The sequence below is a fragment of the Aptenodytes forsteri genome, unplaced genomic scaffold, assembly GCF_000699145.1.
Source record: "Aptenodytes forsteri isolate BGI_AS27 unplaced genomic scaffold, ASM69914v1 Scaffold251, whole genome shotgun sequence".
Lineage (NCBI taxonomy): Eukaryota > Metazoa > Chordata > Aves > Sphenisciformes > Spheniscidae > Aptenodytes > Aptenodytes forsteri.
This window is the reverse complement of record NW_008794082.1, coordinates 927383-948293: the sequence shown is the minus strand read 5'-3', so window position 1 is coordinate 948293 and position 20911 is coordinate 927383. Positions and strand designations below refer to the sequence as shown.

The 20911-nt window shown below is 38.1% G+C and overlaps 1 protein-coding gene across 1 annotated transcript in view; it reads right to left on the bottom strand.

The window, feature by feature from the left end:
• Positions 1–20911, bottom strand: part of CBLB (Cbl proto-oncogene B) — a 134650-nt gene that overhangs the window by 68038 nt on the left and 45701 nt on the right. The window contains exon 3 of the mRNA XM_009272816.2: positions 385–531. Coding sequence (XP_009271091.1) covers positions 385–531 — 147 coding nt within the window. The remainder of the gene's footprint in view (positions 1–384; positions 532–20911) is intronic.

Genomic DNA, 20911 nt, shown 5'->3' with positions numbered 1-20911 from the left:
TCAGAGTTATCATTTGTAGAGTATATATATAAAATATGAAAGGACATGATTTGCCATGTACATTATGAAAACAATGTACAATCTTCACCCTAGAATGGAACCAATAAACTTCATGCAATGTAGTCTAATTTATGATTAACTGTAAGTGCCCTTGACAGAACTGCCCACACATTTTTATTCATCCTTCAGGCGAATTACAACATTAAAAAAAAAAATTGTTAATGAATTTAACAATTTCAGCCAATTTAAAGACTTGGACAAGAAGTTACCTTTAAAATGCCCACCCACATACTTAGAACCATTATTTGGATTTTTGAAAATATCATGCTTTTTCATGCTTATGATTAGAAAGAATTAAGGATTTTGCAAAATGTTAGTACTTACTTATCTCCAAAGAATTTTCTCCAGAAATCTGCAGCATCAGCTTTGGTGATACGAAAGTTATCACCCTGAAATTGGCCATTTGGAAAAATAGCCTTGATTTCTGCTAGCATGTGACTGAAGATCAGGGACAGCTTTGTGAGGTTTCTCCTGCAGATATAATAGGAGAAAAAAAAAAAATCACATCAAATCCTTAAAATTGAATAAATTGAATCAATCTTTCAGTATTTCATATATCCTGCGTATTTGTGTAATAATCACTGTGTGACACAAGAAAAACACTGAGCTTTCAACTGAAAACACATCAAAGAAATACAAATCAGTAGTTTGCATTTCCATGCACTTCTGAGGGCGTATTTATCATGCCTCCATGAATATAAAATCATTTGTTCAGCAACAGAACAGATTTGAGTTCTCAACTGCATATTCCAGATACGTTTCTGATCCCCATAAAGATTAAGCTTGTGCGTTTCTATTTCATTTAATCATTGCAGAAGCAGGAATTTATACTAATTAGACAGCTAATACAGTAAAAAACCAAAACACCAACCCTCAAAATATAGTTTTATATGTGACATCAAACCTATTTTAGTCTAGGTTTCTAGAAATATAAACACAGCACAGGACCAGGTTTACTATTTTTTCCTGTGACAATTTTATTCTTTTTATTCCTTCCAGCTTTCCCTTACTGCACCTACTTCCTATACTCTTTTTAAATGCTTTCTCTTTAGTTTAAACTTGCTTTCAGTTTTCAGTGGCATGTTAGAAACAAAAATCAAGCTTCTTTGCTATCAGCTCACTTCCATAAGCTTTCTAGACTCATATCAGCTAATGAAAAATTACTTAGTTTTTGGCACAGAAATCCCATTTAGTATAGTGCAAAGAACATAGCATCCTTAAAGGCAAATAATCCTTTTGTATGGAAAAATCTGTGGGAGATGGCAGGGAGAGGAGGGAGAGAAGACGGGTGAAGCCAATATTTATGAGTTTCCTTCTGGAGATTCCTTAGGTGATCCTTGCAGTAAAAAAGGGCTATTTTCCCACCTGATATATGAAATAGAGACCACCCAGGAGATTGAGCAGTTTCTGCTGAAGAATTTGTATTCTTATGTATTTTAATGAGCTAGAAGTGTCCTGTGTCAAGCCCATTCACCTTTCACTATCTCAGGTACTACTTAATAGTGCCTCAAAGAATTTAATGAAAAACATAATAAAATGCTTATCAATCATGTAATTTATAACTGCTTATAGACAGTATTTTAAATAAATTCAAACTTATTCATAAGTGCCTAGCCACCTGAAAAGATTAAGATAGATTTTTTACACATGCATACCAAATAGCTTTCAGAATGCTCAAAATCTCAAAAAAACAGTTGAACAGATTTCCTGGGGTCTTCCTAACAGAACACTCAACTTAGTACTGAAGCAATAATTATTTCAACTGAATTTGTGAGTAACTTGCAATAGAGATTCCTGTGGAAGCTGTGTTGCAGATTTTACTATAGGTTTTGCTACCAGGAAAACTATGATAGTTATTTTGAAAACATAAGTAATTTAAAACAAACAAACAAACCCCTGATGAATACACTCTCCCTCCCCTCAAGATTCAGAATGGTTGCAGGGCTAATTCTTTCAGAGTCCTTTAATTCCTCCAGTATAATCAGATGTCTGTAATTATGATGCTCAACTGTTCCTTATTTTCTGGATTTGTTCCTTGCTATCCCCCTTCCTACCTCCTTTGTACTTTAATTACACACACGTGTTCTTTATTATTTTACTCCTCAGAACTCAAGCCTGATGCAGAAAGCAAGCAACAGCTATTTTAATGTGGCTTCCTCAGCCTGCCCTAGACCCAAGATTAAGCAAGAAGCTATCTGTACTTGGGACAGATGGGAATATGATTCAGTGCAAGTCTGAACAGAGCTCTCCCTTGCCTGGTACACCATATATCTGTCCACATTAGCAATGTACTGAGCTGCAGGGGTTCTTTTCAGGTACAAATTTACCTAGTGAGCTGCTTGGGTTCGTGAGGCTTGAGCCCTGTAGCAAACTAAGGGATGAAGTCACGTAGAGGTGCCATCGGGGGCACTTCCTTGCCCAGGGGGAGAGTGTGTGTGTGTCTGCATGCATGCGTCCATGCACATGTATTGCCTGTTAGGTACAGCTGCACAGTGTGTGACCAGAACCAATAACTGGTAGGAACTGGACAGCAAATGCACAGTATAGACATGCATCCAAATGGTTGTATCTAAATCACAAAGCCTGTTCCTTCCTTCTTTGAACAGCACCAGTCACTAAGTGCATCAATACACTTTTGTTTCGTTACACAATTTGGTTAAAACAAAGTCAAAAGTCAAATTATTTTTGTTCGTATTTGTATAAACAAGAAAAAAAGTTTTAATATCAAACTAAGATACCTTCTTTTTATCTGACTGCAAAGCTGAAACTTGAAACCAACTAGATAGAACCTTATCTGTGCCTGAACATACATCACAGCATGTACGCGCAGCAGAAAATGGCAAGTTCTTGATCATTTTTATATATATGGTAGCTGTGTTTCCTCCTTAATTTTGATTCTTGCTGTACCAGATGATTATATCAAGTCCTCCTTTGGTACCAGATAATCATGATAAATCGTGTCTTAACTTTTCATATTTCTTCTTTAGAATTGTAAAGCACATATTGCACCGTTTTTGCTTAGATATGCTTATGTGATACCAGATCTCAGTAACTTAGACAGACACAAAGCTCAATGATTTCAGAAATGGTTTTCAAGAATTATACAAGGTGCAGAGATGATGCCATCAGGGTGGGCCAGTGATTCTCCCTACCCGTGCATTTCACTCTTCTGACAATGTCTATCCATTTTAGCACATGTACTTTTGCTGTCTTGTGGAGGGCTTTCCCAGGGCATCTCAAGGAGCACACACTCCACTTTATCCACTTGGCAGTCTGTGCGGCTCCATTTTCTAAGTTAGGATGACTCCTTTTTCTGCCCCCCATATAAAGATGGAGCAGTGTCAAAAAATTTCCATCTTATTTTCCATTCATAAGTGTACGACAAGGTATTCAAGTCCTATTTATTTGAAAAACAACAACTCAAACCATCAGCTTTGGCATTTTGGTGAATAATCCTAATGGAAGCCACAGAACTGGTCAATCTGAGCCACCTATTTTAGGTCTCGTTCCCACCACGAGACTGTAAAGAAACCCATCTTTATCAATTCGGTCTGCACTTCTGACAGTAACACAGGCTTTTCTTCTCCTGGTCACAGTGAAGACTGTTGCAGTGGCAGAGGGACAACTGTACTGGCAGTCCAGTGGCACAGAAGAGCTGAGCAGATACATGCTCTGGAGAGACCCTTTGACTCGCTAGATTCTAGCAGGGGAGGGATATCTTAAGGGATCATATTGGAGCTACACCTCAAAAAAATGCTATCCAAATTACAGAGAAACAATGGTTTTAATGCCTCGGCAGCCAGCCTTCAGGGTTTAAAATTATAATATACTTTCACTGGCAACCTGGAGCAGGTTAGAGGTGGGATTTCTTTCCTCAGCTGTGTTATGCCTGGTACAGAGCACAAACATATTTATTTCTGTAGAGAGAATGGGCTTCATGCTGATGAGAAAAACATTATCTTTCAGAAATCAAAATCAAACAACACTGCCTCTTTATACCAAATTGAACTGAGATGATCATTCTCCACAGTATAACAGCTACTGTGATAAGATGTAAGAATATTTTAACATTAAATGATACATCAACTGCATTTTATATAATGCATAGTGTAGGTCTCTTCCATATTATTTACAACCTACTCAACACCTATTACTTGATGTTTTTCCTATGATTCATGCTTAGCTTTTGCTAACTTTCTTTTGCCAACTCACACTGATGCCATACAGTTCAAACCCCTTGTAGAACTTGATTTCTGAAGTACCAGTTTTTCAGTAATACTCTATTATTTGTTGCCAGGCATGCTTGTATGTGACAGATCTACTGAAGAACCAACAAGGTTTGAACGAACCCCAGAACATCTAAGCTATAAAAATTCAAAATTAAATTTTCATTTAGTATAAACTTGTAAAGGTCTATTGAATCAGTAAACATCTTTTGGTTAATCAAAAGACGGATGCATTTTCTTGATTTCAAAATTAACCTGTCTTTTGGACTTATAGCTCATCAGCAAGTTTTCTAAAATACAGACAGTAAAGCCTGAAAACAAGAATTGTGAGTTTGTTCACTTTTCAGTAAATGACTGTATTCTGAATCAATTTTCTCTTCAACTCCTGGGAGGGGGGTCAAGCTAGAGAACACTGCAAAGATTTCGTAACTGAAGGGCTTTTCAAATACCCAGTCATATGCGATTTGAAAACAGGGCTTAATGGAAATATTACAACATCCCAGCCATAACCAGAGCAGCAGCAGCTAGTAGTAGAAGGTCTGAAGCAGAACCTACCCTCCTGGATCTATTAAACAGGAAAGCGAAGTATGACCGGCATGCAATAACACAGATAAGATTTGGCTGTGTCAACTTTGTAATCACTGTATGAAAGCTAATTTTACTTTTTGGAAGGCAATATGGTCTAGCAAACAGAACTGGATAGGGACTTAGGCAGTGTCACTTCCTTTCTGCCACTGGCCTGATTGATGAGGTGGGAGGAACACCTGTGTCCGGCATTTACTGCCTGCGTATGCAGATGAAGAGAGTGTAATACCCAGAGCGCTCCAAAATTGGAGCGCTCCAAACAAATACGCTTGGCAGAATCAGCATATAAATAAATATACAAAGCAAAGCATACATCTCTGCCCTGATCCTTCATAATTACTGGATTTCACAGACGATAACCAAGACAAAGTCAATTTAGCAAGATGTACTTGTGTCTCATGCAACAACCTGAAAATGCATAAACCTGCTTACATGCTGTATGGGTATATCATTTCTACTTTCATGCTTGTATATTACTAGCTCCCATGAAAAACAATTATTTTTATGTTACAACTATACATATTTCTAGAAAACAACATAGTGTAGAAAAGAAGTCAGACTGTGTATCTTTGCAGTTATGTCATTCCAAAAATTAGGTTACTGCTGGGCTTCCTTCTTCATTGTATCTAGTAAATGTTTAATCTTTCTGCATCCACATAGATACACTTTGTTAAATGACAACCTGCTGTAATAAACAATACATCAATTCTCCAAGTTCATAATATATAACTCAATCCCCTGGCACAGAAAAACCATCTTTAGAGCTAGAATAAAATCCATTTGGCAGCTAAGAATATTTTCCAGACAGATCTGACACAAAAGTATACCAGATTATTACTAAATAACACATAATTCCTCTACAATTCTTATTTAGAATAATTGTACAAAGACAGCTCTGTTAGCTGGCAAAACTGCAAATCATAACTGCTTATGAACCAAGATAAAGGAAAATTTGAAACGCCTTCATAAGGTGAATTGTTTATTTTAAATTTTAAAAATTCATCTCCCCAAATATTAAAGCTTCAAAATCCAAAGCATATGTACAGAGCTCATTTCACATAATTAGTTATATTCAAAACAGATTTCTGATCCATATGCTCAAGTTGCAGTAAAACACAGGGATCCTACAACATACGTGTTACTAATTTGAAGGGACAGAATAGGGTCTTGTGATTCAGGTACAAAAGAGGGAAGTGGAGACCCATGTTCTGAGCTCTTCCACTCTGCTCTCTGAGAGTTCAGCATTTATGTTTTGTGCCCCAGGCTTCCATTCTGTGAAAAAAGCCCTTTACCAAATTATTTCCTTTTTGTATTTTGACACCATGAGGAAAATCATAGATGCCCATAAAGCCCCTTGACAGATTATACTTCTGCCATTAACTACTGACAAGTGACCCAGACAGGAATGCACTAAGTTCAGGATAAATCACACACACACACAAAAAATTTCTGAAGAAACACGTGAATTTATGAAGCTCTTCGGAAGGCACAGGAACATGACTAAAAATTATATATGCTGCTAGCAGTTCACTCTTGATAATCCAGTGTAACCCTGACTCATTTATCCCCCTTCCTCTTCCAGAACTTCCCCTTTCACAGACAGTAAACGTAGGAAGAAAAAAAAAACAAAAAAAACCCAACAAAAAGCACCCCAAAGCTGCTGTTTTAGAAAACTACAGGTGTTGAACACAGTCAGATAGTCTTAACAATGGAGCTCTCCTTAACATTTCAGAGGAAGTAAAGGAAACCAAAGGTTCCTGTCAACGTGCCTGAGGAGAAAAAACACACAAAACTGTCTACCATCATATTTGGCAATCGGCTCAACTCTGGATCTGTGCAATAATTATTTTTAAAAGCTATATAAGGACAGGGTATTGTTCAGGGACCAAAGTGTATGGGCCTATTCTTGGGATGAAATATTCCTGGGACTAAGAATAAGCGTGAGCTCTATTTCCTACTTGTGCCGCTGACTCATGGAAGGAACACAGGCAAATAACTTAATTTTGCTGTGCTTTAGTATTCCTCATCTGTAAGCCCAGAAAAAAAATTACTGCCTTAAACATGGCGAGGTTCAGCCAATAATTAAATTCACCATATGCTAAACATGAAAAACAAGTATGAAATTGTAAGAAACTAGCTGGAGGGAACTACTACTTTTCCTTGAATCCTGGAGAAGTTGAGCTTATTGTGAGTAGGAAAGCAGTACCCTTCCTTGAATGTCTCTCCATCAGCCTCTTTCTGACAGATATGAGGAGTACTGTGCAAGTCTATTGCAGCTGTTCTATTCACGATGGATACCAAAAGGAAAAAATGGCAGACTTTGAGTAAGATTTGGACAAGGATGTTTGGGAAAACAAAGAAAGCTGATCACAATGTCACCTTGAATTGTCCTCCATCTTTTCCTTTGCTTAAAAATCATTTTACATTGATACACCAACTTCCACCAGCAGTCTGGTTCCTTTCATTCTCATATTTTAAAGACCAGAAGAGTATCAAAATGGAAGAAGGCAATGCTTGAAGAATTTAAAATTTCATTCCATCTTTCAAAACTGCTTATCAGCTGTCATTGCTTCTGTAGTAGGTATTTGCTGCCCCATTTATGCAAAAATAGAGAGTGAACATAATATACAATAGCTTAGTAAAGAAAATGGAATATAAATACAAAGGAAGAAAGATGGCCAAGGTTTCTCCAAATCTAAGACTCTCTACAAACTGATGAGTCTGTCTACTCACTACTCTCTCTGGTCTTTCATTTATGAACTGGCATGCCATTGCACCTACCAACATCTCTTATTAAGTTCTATCCAAGGATTATATTTGGTTTTTGCTAAACAAACACTCCGTACAGCAGCAATCATTAATAGCTCTCATCAGCTGGGCTTTACAGCCCACGTTTTGAAAATTTCACTACTTCCAGTTCTGTCCAAAGGACAGTTATCCAGCACAGATTAATATCTCAAGGTACTCCTAAAGCAATTTAATCTCTTTTCTCACTAGTACTCAGGTATATGAGGTAACAAATATATCCATGAAATGAAAGCACAAAGAGTGCTAGCAGGAATTAAAGTAACAAAGGAAATACAGTCTGCATAAAGCAGAATGCGAGTTGTCAAAAAATAAAAAAAAGGTGTGTTGACAAGCTAAAGATCTAATAATTTTCCCCATAAATAGTTATTATCTCTATTTACTTACACAAAAGGACAGAGGTAGCCAAAAAAAAGCCCTAGAGAATGCTACTCACGGAAAGAAATTTGAATAAAACTGACCTGAATATTTACAAGTATAAATACTTTGTAAAGGACAGTCAATCCTATGACATCATAAGTAGCAACATAAACTAAGAGCCAACAGATTTACTGATTTTACTACTGAAACTTTTAATAGAGCTACTATATCATCCTTACAAAACACCTGTTTTAACATACTTAATCTGATATGTATAGAGATTAAAAAATAGAGCTGGACACTGGCTTGTTTAGTTTTATTTGCTACTTTTTAAAAGTCAGTTGCTTTTGCACTATGGTTCCACTCATCAGTACCAACATGTTATTTAGCACTGTTCTGCTTCCTCCATCCTCCTCCTGTAGATGTCTTTGTCTACCAAGGTCCAATGTCATTAACTGAACGCTAACTTAAGCGTAAAGCCAAATATCTGCATCTATAAATGAAACTAAAGTTGTCACAGAAATCCCCAGGAACAAGGGTAAATCCCATTTTTGAAAAGTTGAATTAAGTCACTGAATACATAAACATGTAAAACTTTTTTAAAAACATGAGTGAATTAATATGAAACAAGGAAGAAGCAATTAGCATGCTTTCACCATCTTCCAAAGCTTTCTTCAAGTGGAAGGAATATTCAAAAGAACATTTGGCCAAAATAAGCAGTCTGTTAAAGGCAGAGGTGTGGTCGTCGTGATTTTTTACTCGCTGATTAGGACAGTAAACATCTTGAATTTCATTGCAAAGTGAGGTCACTACTATAATTCATACTATCCATGTACTAGAAGTATAACTGATAGCATCAACAGGTGTTAATGTTTCCCCATATAATCATCACTCTCATAATTCTTGTGAGGATTACTTGGTTTGGAGATTATCCACGCCATGGATAAAGCACATCCATGCCAGGCCAAGCAAAACTGCATGCAAAAAGGGGCACTTCTGTATGTGGAGCAACTCAAGTGACTCTGGAAGGGATACAAGGCTGAGTTTGGCACAAATCCTGCCACAGCCAACAGCAGCAGCCCAAAGGCCAAGGATGGCACAAGGAGGTACTGATGCGACTAAATGCTTTATCTGCTTGACAGCAATCTAGCATGAGCAAAGGGAAGTGGTTTAGTTTGTGTTGTGCTTCATCTAGTTTGCTGTTATGCAGCACCAGGAAACCCAGTGGTTCTGAGGTGCTAATACCAACAAAGCACCTATGCCATATAGCACCCTGAGTAAATCTCTTAGTATGCAGGTCTGCCTGTTATCTGAGCAGCAAATAATTGATTACGCTTCACTTTTTTGGTTGTGGTGAGCGATTTTCTTACACAGAAATAGTCCAGAACATGTACTGCAGGCTTGTTTTTTCAGAATTTTCTATTCAGACTCTATTACCTCACCTTAAAACATGCTGTTGTTATGTTTTCTAAGTGAAATAAATTAAAAAGAGACTCCATAGAAATTAGCATCCTCAGCGATAGGCAATATAAAGTACTTAATTTTAAATGCAAAACCTATTGAATTCTGCAACAGTGTAGTTTCTTGTGTAGACAAATCTTTGATTGTTAAACAGTTAATCTAAAATTTTTCAGGCTTACTGCTCTCATCACACTCAATGACTATGGAAAAAATCCACGACACGATCTAGCCATTTCTGAAAGTAGGACTGGTAATACTTTTTGCTGACATTAAGAAGTTTTGGCAAACTAATATGCATATATGTCTTCTTTCATATATATCATTCTCAAGTACCTAAATCCAATTTTGATACTTAACAGGAAACGGTCTTTGGATCATATGTGCCTCTCATACATGTACTCTTGTGCAAATTTACACAGATTTGGCCAAATGATGAAACTGAGGGAAATCTCCTCCAAGAGGGCCAAAACAAAATTCAAAATTCTCAGCTCCTATGGTTGATTAAACTACATATGAAACATTTGCAGACAACTCAGCCTGAGCTAGCTTGCAGCTGTGGGGCACAACTCTTAATTCTTAAGTAGTGGGCTTTCAACACCAAAGAGGATAGGATAAGAAAATTCTTCTCCATTTCTCTCAGTGAAGCCCTACAACGAACTCAGAAAGGAAGACAAGCTGTTTGATTCAAAGGCAAAGACGACAGAAGCTAGAGAAGGGAGATGGAAAGAAATAGATGGCAACATCGAACTCAGTGAAACTTGAATTAAAAGGTATGATAATGCAGAGCAGCATAGGAAAGCCCGTGAGAAAATGCCAGTGCTTTTAGAGAAGAATTTGAACAGCATAAAAAAAAAAAAAACTACAAGGAGATGCATTAAACATCAGGAACAAACATATATATTTTATGGTTGCTTGCTAAGTGAACATCTACCCTGTACATTCAAGGCCTACCCAGGCAACAGTTCCATGGAATAAGAAAATTTCATACTGTATTTAGAGACTATCACAATGTACAAATACAAAGGGGACCAACCATGGTCACATATATAATCTTATTTATGGCAATTCTTTTGAGATCTCACCTTTTCAATTTTAAAATATTGTAATTTAATTTGCTTTGGTGAGTCATAAGAATTGTAATAGTATTTTTACCGGTCAGATCTTCTGATACAGATAAGGGATCTGAACTGAAGTTTTAAAATAACTTAGCACTCACTTTCATGCACTAGGAGTGCAGAGAAGTATCAAAGCTACTGTATTTTTTTTTAGATTATTTTAAAAGTGCCATAACCTGCAGAGGTGCTTATTACCTGCTGTGTCACACATGATTTCCATTGAGTACAAGTCAACAAGATTGCAAGTCAACAAGGTGTTCCAACGTTCCTAAGAGACTGGCCAAAAGGGAATTTTCCTGGCTGAGCTGCTTCTGAGCCTTGGTCAAGAGACAATGCTAAGCTGCACATTTTGCCCCAGAACTCAACTTTTTCTAAAGTCCTTGGATTTTACTTTTTGAGCCTTTTGTACATCATTACTTCTATGTATTTGTTCTGTGGCAGTGGTAGGAGCCTGTCACCAAAAGCAGAGTTCATTGTTTTACAAAGACTAACCCTCTTCATCCCACATATCTTCCTGTTAAAATTACCATCATTAAATGAGTAGAGGAACTCTCCAACTCTACATCTTCACAAATATATTTTTTTACAGACCTTCAAATATGTCAAAATAAGAATTTTTACACTAAGCCCTGAAATAAGATTCCATGTAGGCAGCCACTCTCATTAAAGCATTCTAAGGGTTGTTTTTCACGTGGTCTAAAACACATGATATTTACCAAAATGGAAGTCCAAGTGAGAGCTAAAGAACCCACTGTAATATAATAATCAGCCTTCAAACCATGTCTCAGGTAATTCCTAGAGCTAAAGTTATTGAATTCCTATCAAACCTACCATAAAAATTCCCATTTCCTCAGATGCACTTTAATCAAATCCACCTGAAATCATTCACTGAAAATGATTTAAACATTACTTAGTGCTGAGATGCAGCTTGTTTGCAACATTCAGTTAACAAAAATGTATCACATAGCTAAGCAGCATCACACAAATGCATATGGCACAGAAATATACAAAATAAGATATATGAAGTACTGAAACTGTATGTGGGTCTTAGAATAATCACTGTGTTTATTTACTGAGAGAATGTAAAGTGACTGTCATTCAAAGAAGAAAGTTACCATCTCTGGCCAAAAGCAGTAAACAATACAAATCTACCCTATTCACTTTCATATATACCCTGAAGCAATCAGCCTCCTGTCTTCTCGCCTATCAGAAGCACCTCTAAACCATTTAAAACCAGATACATTGCTGTCAGGTTGCATTAGGAACTTTACCTGTACAGAGTAGCAAGGAAAGAAAAATCAAATACTTGGTTCCAAATTGTTACTTGATGCTATACCTACTTACAGCCCATGAGGATCAGGTCAGTAGATACCTAACAGGGCAATTAGGAACAATCTGGCACCAACTGGGAATACAGCACAGACCTTGGGAAAAGTCTAATCGATTTCCTCTTTATAACAAGGTGTGTGATTTCACATTAACTAGAAAAAATAGAACTGGCTGAAATATTTTCATCAGTAATTTGGACTGAGTAAAAGCAGGCGCTAAAAAAAATGCAGGGATATAGCTAGACAGACAGCTGTATTTTTTCACGAAAACTGAGGCAGAATCTTTACCTTCAGGAAGTACTGATGTCAAATTTCAGAACAGAAGCTGTCTGTAGAAATCAAAATAAAGCATTTTGCTTCTTCACTCCTTATCTCCCATGAGAAGCAAAGGAAGAGGACAAAACGAACAAGATTGAAAAGTTCTTTGTGAAAAACTATTTTTCTTTTTTGGTCTAAAGTACAGTAACCAATGAAGAAATTTATACCCTGACCTGCTTACTAGATTTTTTTTCCCCTTTCAACATTAATAAGCTTATCCCATTTTAATGACTACATTTATGAACATGGGTCATCCCCCACTGCTTTCAACTAGTGGTGACATTTTCATATGTGGACACTTCAATATGGGAGACAACCAAACGGTTTAAAGAAAGCTACACAGCCATGGCCTAAGAAGGATGGTCTGGCATGAATAAAGAATTGGGCTGAAAAAAACAGAAGCAGAGGGTAGGCATTAAGAGTTTATGCTTGAAATGGAGGGAAGTACCAGCTGAGTTATACAGGGCTCTGCTCTGTTCAGCACATTCACGGGAAAGCAGTGAGCAGCAAGGTGACAAAGTTTGCTGATTCCATAAAGCTATTCAAAGGCTATAAGGCTGACAGATAACTGCAAATAGCTGCAGAGTGACAGAACAACAAAAATGGCAGATGAAGTTCAATATACGTGAAGGCAAAACGATGTATCCGAAAAAATAATTTTGACCTGATGTACAGAAGTGTAGGCTCTGAGCTGACCATTGCCACTCAGAAGCAAGACTTTAGATTATGGTAGGTAATTCCATGACAACATCAGCTCAGTGCTCATCAGCAATAAAAGCACAAATTAATTATTATTAATTATCAACAAAGGAACAGAGAACAAACCAGAAAACATAATTATGCCACCATATGGAATCCTAGTCACCTCTTATCAAACCAGATATATAAGAACTAGATACACGAGAGAGACATCAAAAGACAACAAGGATTATCAAAGGTAAGAAATGGCTTCAAACTGAAGAGGAACTGAGTATGCTGGGACTCTTCACCTTGGACAAGTAACCACTGAGGAAATCTGACAGAGGTCTACAAATGGCGAGTGGCATAAGGAAGATGGATGGGGACTGACAGTAACTAGAACATTAAATGAAGCTGATGGGAAGCAAGCTCAAAAAATCCCTGATCCACAGAAGTTGTTGCCTAAGGATACTGTGGAGGCAAGTTTAAATAGGCTTGAGGGGAAAATGGAAAAACACCAGGAAGAGCGGCTTCACTGAAGGTTGCTAGAGTAACAAAGCACAAGAGTCTCAGGAAATCCCTGAGCTAAAAATGGGCAAAGGCTGGGAGAGTACTAGGAGAGTGTACTATATTATGCATGTTTGCCTCATTTGGTCTTCCTTAGGTATGTGCTTACGCTCACCATGGAAAGCAAGAATGACCATACTGATTCAGATTAAGGGTCTGTTTTAAGAACTTAAGGCATGGTACTTAAGAATTTAAGAACATGGTACCCTATGTTCTTAAGTTCACTTAGTTCACTCCTCATACAATTTGATTGCACAAAACTTTTAATACCTTATAAATTAATTTTGAATGCCTTGGAAAATGGAAGTGTCCTGCAACTTGACAATCATTCTTTTTCACCCCCATAACTGGGACTGAAAAGTTGAAGTTGCCCGAAACACAGACTGTATCAGGAGCATGGCTGTGTGTTCCCAGAAGGGTACTTGCCAACGTTGGAGAAGTGCGTAGTGTTAAGAGAGCTGATGGCGAAGTCGAATCACAGATGTCTTCCAAGACAATCAACTTTCATAGTGAGAGCCAAGTAAGATAGCGTTCCTAAAATTAGATCAAGAGGCTCATAGAGGGCAAGAGTCCAAAGAGGATGAGAAAAGGTTACTATACCACAGCTGGAGTGGAAACATCACAATTTTGAGTGGCAATGTGAAAATCTGTACGTTTTACTCACTCCTAAATCTTATCACATGCAAGCTATTAAAACGATACACATGAATATAATCACAACTGGAAATAAAATAGACTAAAATTCCTTCCAGTGAAAATATTTTTTTTAAAGCATAAAGGCTCTAAGCGTCACACCCGATTCTTTATTCCCAAGACTAAACACTTGTGCAGTTTTGCCTAGCAATGCAGTTTACTTTGCTACTTGCAAAAGTAAACACTTTCTGTGATTGTGGATGCCTGGAACAACCAACCAGCCTCTGAAAACAAATTGCTTTGAAACAGGAACATAAAACTGAAACCAACAGTATTCTTCTAACACCGAAGCATTCCAGCTCTTGCTACCAAAGCAAGTAAGAACAGAGAAAACAGCAGACACAGAATTCACATCTTAAATTGAAACAAACAAACAAAAATGTCTGGATACTAAGAAATCCAGCTGTAAGTTTCTAACCACTCTTTTTTCATGAATCATCTTAAAATCACTGCACTACATATTCTGGCAAATTCTCGCCACCTGAAAATACTTATATTAAGATTATATGAAATTGTACATACTATCTTTAGTCTGGTTTAGTTTGTGGACCCAACATTTCAATTTCTCTAATTACTTGAACGCTGTAGCTAAATTAAAAAAAGCATATATTCTAAAGAACCACCGGGCTAAAATATTCACAGTCAAAAACATATTCCCACTTCTGGTTTTCAGATAGTCATCTTGGGATAGGAAAGGAGCATTAATTCCCAAAGTGTATGTATTTAATTGTCCTTTTATACTATGAATAATAGGAAGACTGTTTAGATCTGAAGTGAAGGGAAACAGAATTAAAAAAATAAAAGTGCATTCCTTCCATCTCTGGGAAGCTCAGAGCACCAGCTACTATGGCAGATGGCCTGCTGAGGTTCGGCAGGTTTCGAAATACCCATGACAAAGAGCTCCACTTGGTGTGGCATATTTGCTGTTGGAAACCACTCTCACTCATACTAGCAGTTTTCATCCTACATGAGTGACATCTGACATGAACTGGCTGACGTAAATACTGTTGCTGTTGTAAGTCGTATCAGAGTTACTGTAACAAATACTTGTGTTCAATAGCCATCATTTGATCTTATAGTCAAATTACAAAGCCTCTATTCTGCTAAAGAGACTGAAAAAAATCATTACCAAAACAAGAACTATTACAGTTATCTACAACAGTTATATACTAAAGAAGCTTGTGTAGCCAACTTTAATAACATCTCAATCTGTATCAGCAAAAAGACAGTGTTCTGGAGAGTTTTTGTGCCCCGAGTCCCCACACAGCCTGCCCTGTCCCTGGCCAGCTTCCCAGAAAAAAGCAAGGCCCTGTACACCAGTTTCCACCCAAAGTCCCACAGCACTTCTTCACTCCTCTTATTCCCTAATGGCTGAAAAGTAAATTTTTCATCTGGCTCCCAGAGAAGAGAGAGGAAAGAAGGTGACAGACAGACAGGAAAGGGGGAACAGAGGAGGCAAAGGCCAAATAGTTTTCCTGGGGCTTCTTGCTTCCCACCCACCAAGCCACATTCCACAGCTCCACAAGGGAGAGCCCCCTCTTTAGTACAGAAGATAAAATAGTATCTGACCTAGAGCGTTCTCTTACAAAACGCTCATCCATGGAAAAGACCGAAGTAAAACACAAAAACATGAAACATCCAGTGCGTTGCACTCACGTGCTTTCATACCAGTCTAAATCCCACCAGATCACAGTAAACATTTGGGAAGGGAAAGAACCGTACTTCATGTTAATACCCTGAACATAGGAAATTCCCAAATACTTCTCCAAAGAGCCTGAGGATTAAAAGGCCTGGCTGGTATGCCATAGTGACTCATTGCTTAAGTCCGGCATATTAAAAGATTAGCCAGCCACAAGAAACTTTTCTTTTGCCATGAGTGATGTTAGTTAAAAGGTAAAGAGATCTAGAGAAGGTATTGTGAGAAAAGTGGCAGAAGACAGAATTGAGAAGGACATTAAAAATATTTTTTTAAAGAGGTGGGGAGTAAAGGAGGATACTATAAACCCTTTTAAAGCTGAAAAATGAGAAGGATAAAAAGGTAGAAATGAAAAGTGGAAAATATACGTCTCTGATTCTTCCTTCAGAACTTTATAGTTCACATTTTCCTCCAAGTTTAGTCACCTTAATTGCACGTATGATTCACAACAGGCTCACTTGCTAGTAACAGAAGATACATGACTAACAAGGCAGAGTAGGTTTTGATTTCAATAGCTAAGTAAGACCTCAGTATATCTGAAAAATTTATTTCAAGTATGTGAAAAATAACTCTCAATTTGATTTTTCCATTTCTTGGTCTTTCTACAGTCTGGCTGCAAGGAGTCTAGTAATAACAGCAACAATGCACTAACATTGAGCAGTTCATCAACATCTCACACTAGCTGTACATAACTCTCTTGGAGAATATGAAAGGTATTTATTTCCAAAAGCAAGCCCTTAGTATATGTTAGGAACAATGTAAATAATTTTGAATTGAGACTGTGCGAAGCAGCAGTTTTAACTTGCAATATTTACTCAAAGAATCACAACTGTGGAAATAAGAAAGTGTTTTCAAAGTATTTAATTCTGAACAGTATACTCTGGCTTCACTTAAATGTTTTTAATAGCACATTTAAGCAAAATGCAACTAAGACAACATAGCTCCTTTTGGAAGAAAGAGCAATGCTAAATAAATCACAGCTAATCTAAACTCTCAGCTCACTTCATGGTAATTTTGAGTGGAGATGAAGTGATAGGGATGTGTTCAAGAGAGAGGGATTGCTTTTTGTGCAGAAGAAAGTTGAGCCCCCAACTACAAAGTTTAATCAGGCAAAACAGAGAACATTAACATTGCAGAGGATCTCTCTGAAACAGGTGTGACCCTCTGAGCAGGTGCTGGGAGGTGACAGACATCTTGCTGCAGACTGGGGACTTGAGTATGTCATGTGAGGTTCTAGCTTTACACACTTGCACCTGTGCAAATTAAGCACTGACAAGTGTAAAACATCACCGATTCCAACTTTGTACAGCTGCAAGTAAGTGCACAGGTGCAGCTTCCCTGTGACTCAGGGCCAACATGTTTAATGCCATGACCACATACCACCACTTCTTCCTCAGGCAGTCCACAGCCAACCCTCTACAATGAGTATTTAAATACTTACAATGGTTATTTTTATCATCAAGGCTGTGTGGGGGGAGCTGGAGAGGGAGATCCTGGAAGCATTCAATAAAAACATCCATCCCATTTGTACATGGGAAACTTAAGCCCACTTTCAAACTGTACTGAAATAATTTCACAGTCAATTCATAGAGCTCAATGGATTCTGCTGTAAACAAGTCTTGGCTGAAAACAAAGTTCATCCCACTGTAAATCTGGTGCTACATTCAGATGGCCTAAATTCCACCTAGCTCACTATGTGCTTATTTTTGAAAGCTCATGAAGCAAGGCTCATTGAGAACCTGCAACTTAAAAAAAGAAAAAAAAGGAAAAAGCAGCACATAATCCCTTCTAAATTCCTTTGATCTAAAATTATGCTTTTCCCCAGGTATTAGGAACATCACTGAAAAAGACTTCTCTTGATTTAAAAAATTAAGAAAATCATAGACATTTATGCTTGGTTTCAAGAATTATTAGCACATTTTTTTAAAACAGTCTTGTTAGACACTTTACTTCTTCTGATGAATACTATCTCGCACACCTACAGAACTGCAAATATTTCCACTTAGGATAAAAAAGAAATTTTCCTCTGCTTCCTCTCCAACTTTCTCTGTTAAAACAAAACCGACTTAATGATTTTTGCTCAAGAATTGAAGATTTGCAAAAGTTTCAGGTCAAATATCTGTAAGGAAATCACTGGAAAGGGACCTTTATAAAAATTTATGGAACGTGACTTATAGCTGACACCATATACTCCATCTCTCTCTCTACATTAACCAAAAAGATCCTTTCAACCTATAAATGCAGGAAAATCCTAAAATAATGGAAGGGCACAGAAGATAAACCACTGTACAACTTGCTGTAATAACAGCTTACAAACATCAATATATGTCATTGAAGCATTAGTCAAAATGCAATCAGACAATATTTATCAGACTGCAAGGACTTATTCCCAGATCCAGAACTCAAAGGGACACTTACGATTTTAATGGGAGCCACAAGAGCTGTGAGTCTGACAGGTTAAGTGTTAAGGGACAAAGGCTTCACCTTCGATGCTAAAAGTGTGTCTTGTATCCATGAGTTAATTTGCATTAGTTATTCTATTATGAATTCCTAATCCAAACAGAGATCTCTAATCTCACTGAGATGAATTATGGGTCAACCTCAGGCAAGGGTTATAATGCTGATTTTGTCTAACAAAGAACTTCTTTGCAGGTACCCTGCCTCTAGCAGAGCTTTATGTGAAGCAACTATCTCACATCAACTTTCCATCAATTTCATTAGCACCCCCTACCATCTTTCTCAACAGCAAAGCCATATATGTAGATTCAAAAAAAAAACCAGAAATCCTCTTTTCATTAATGGTTACAGTCTGCGGCACCCAGCACTATCCACTGAAATCTTGCCCCAATGTCTCTCTTACACAGCAGGGATTAAAAATAAAGAAAGAGGTCACAAGAAGTATCACTCCACAGTTTATTATCTGTCTTCTGACAACAAGTAATAAATCCTTATCCTAATTACTAATCCTTAATGACTGACTGCTATAATGATTAGCTTCCATTACAATCAACTGAAAGAGTAACAAGGTCCCTCTAAAGCTAGTGACAGGAAAGCCAAAAACGTGTAAGAAGATTTTGATTCTAGGTGGAGGTCTCCATACAAATGGCTTGCTTGGGTGTAATACTGCTAACCGGCAACAAAAGTCAACACCAGAGATGCAGTGGATTCTTGCAAGGTCCTCCAGAAAGGGCAGCTAGAGAATGGTGTGGGGATCTAATCAGTCTCTGTGCCATCCCTTCTGACCACAAAATACTTCATTTCCTCATTTTAAGAATTGCTCATCCAATCCTTCACTGTTCATACAGGTTTCCTGGGATTAGTTCTCTCCATGTCTGAAAAAGTTTCAGCTTGTGGTGAGGGGAGGGATATGGCTTCCTGAAACTCCAGAAGAACCAGTGTGTTTGTTCTGGGATACCCTCGGGGGCACTTACTGCCCCTTCTGCACCATCATTTGCCCTCTGGAAGCTGTGCAGCTTGGCAAAAAATCTCTTCAACAGAGAACAAAAGACTGTGATGTTGGTTATCCTGCATTACACAGGAGGAGGTGATCCTTTTATTACCAAATTCATACAAATCATAATACCAAGAATATATGCAATATAGGGTAGGATTTACCCGCAACCCATGTCATAAAAACAGTATGCTGTTTCTATGTGGTAAATTGTGTGGCAAATGTCACATTAGCACATTATATAAAAAAATAACATTTTCTTCTGTTTCTAACTTTATAGATCTTCCTAGCCTACCACATTCACCTCTGCCCTTCGGTATTTTCTTTAGATTACTTGCATTCATTCTAACATTTATTCAGTTGAGTTGAAATGTATTTTTCAGCAATGAGTAGGAGTGAGGTAAGTACCAGCTATCTATATAACCAATAAACTAGTTCTTTCCTGTATGCCTTTTGGTATCAGTGGGTATTGAGATACACACACACCCACCCCCCTCTCTCTCTCAGAGGGTATATATATATATACACACACACACACACACACCCTCTGCATATATATGTATATACACATATATATGTAATCGGCAGTTAGCTGAAGAGGCTGAAGAAGACTACAGTAGGCCACTTCCTCTCCAACACTGTAAAAAAAACCTGAACTGGACATGTGTTTGTTCAGACTCTAGGGCCCAAACATTTTCTTTGAGTGTTGTCCCCAGCCCCACGCTTCCCTTTCATGTTCTCCGTTGCAATTAAGACTTCTTAGGTGCACGACGCGTTACAATCAGACACCAGTAACACCGTTACATACCTTGCATCAGATTCCACATTTTGCCCCCTCAGGAATGAAAAGCCTTCCCTTGCACTAACCGTAAGTCATTCTCGTGCTCTGTGCTACCAAAGCACCTCAAAGAAAAGGCAGGATCAGGCAGCGGTTCCATCACCGCCACTGCCTACAAACAGGGTCACAGCCTTGGGAGTGCTCCACCCACAGGGAGAACAACCAGCTCCACCTAAGCCCTAAAGTCGGCACAAAGAGCCTTTGCTCCTTCTTTCACAAAAGACTATTATTCTGTAAATAACTAAGGGGTTAATGAGCCTCCGCGCTGCAACATGTCACAACAGGGTGACCGAATTTGTTTTAAACAGGTGTTAAAATGAACAGTTTGAACAGTTTTTGCTATATCCTATAGCGGATACACAGCTAATGTTTGCTTCCTCGATTTTAGAAAAAAGCCAAGGCGGCAAAGATACATTTTTAACAAGTGTTCAACAGCCCTGACCACGCTGGCTATAGGTATTAGGAAACAAAACAGGGCCAGGGCGTGAGCACTCCTACCTGCAGGCCCTACCCTTTCCCTGCTCGCAGGTGCCTTGGCATGACTCTGGCCCAGGCCAATTAGCGTTCTGCCACACAACACCCAGCTACCATACGGGTGACAGCTCCAGTTCTGTCTGAAGGACTGTTCCCAGCAGGCTGTATGGGTCAGGTCTCCCTGTCTTGAGAGAAAGGCATGTTCTTCTAGACATACATGTCATACCACACCATTACCCCTGAGGATCACACAATG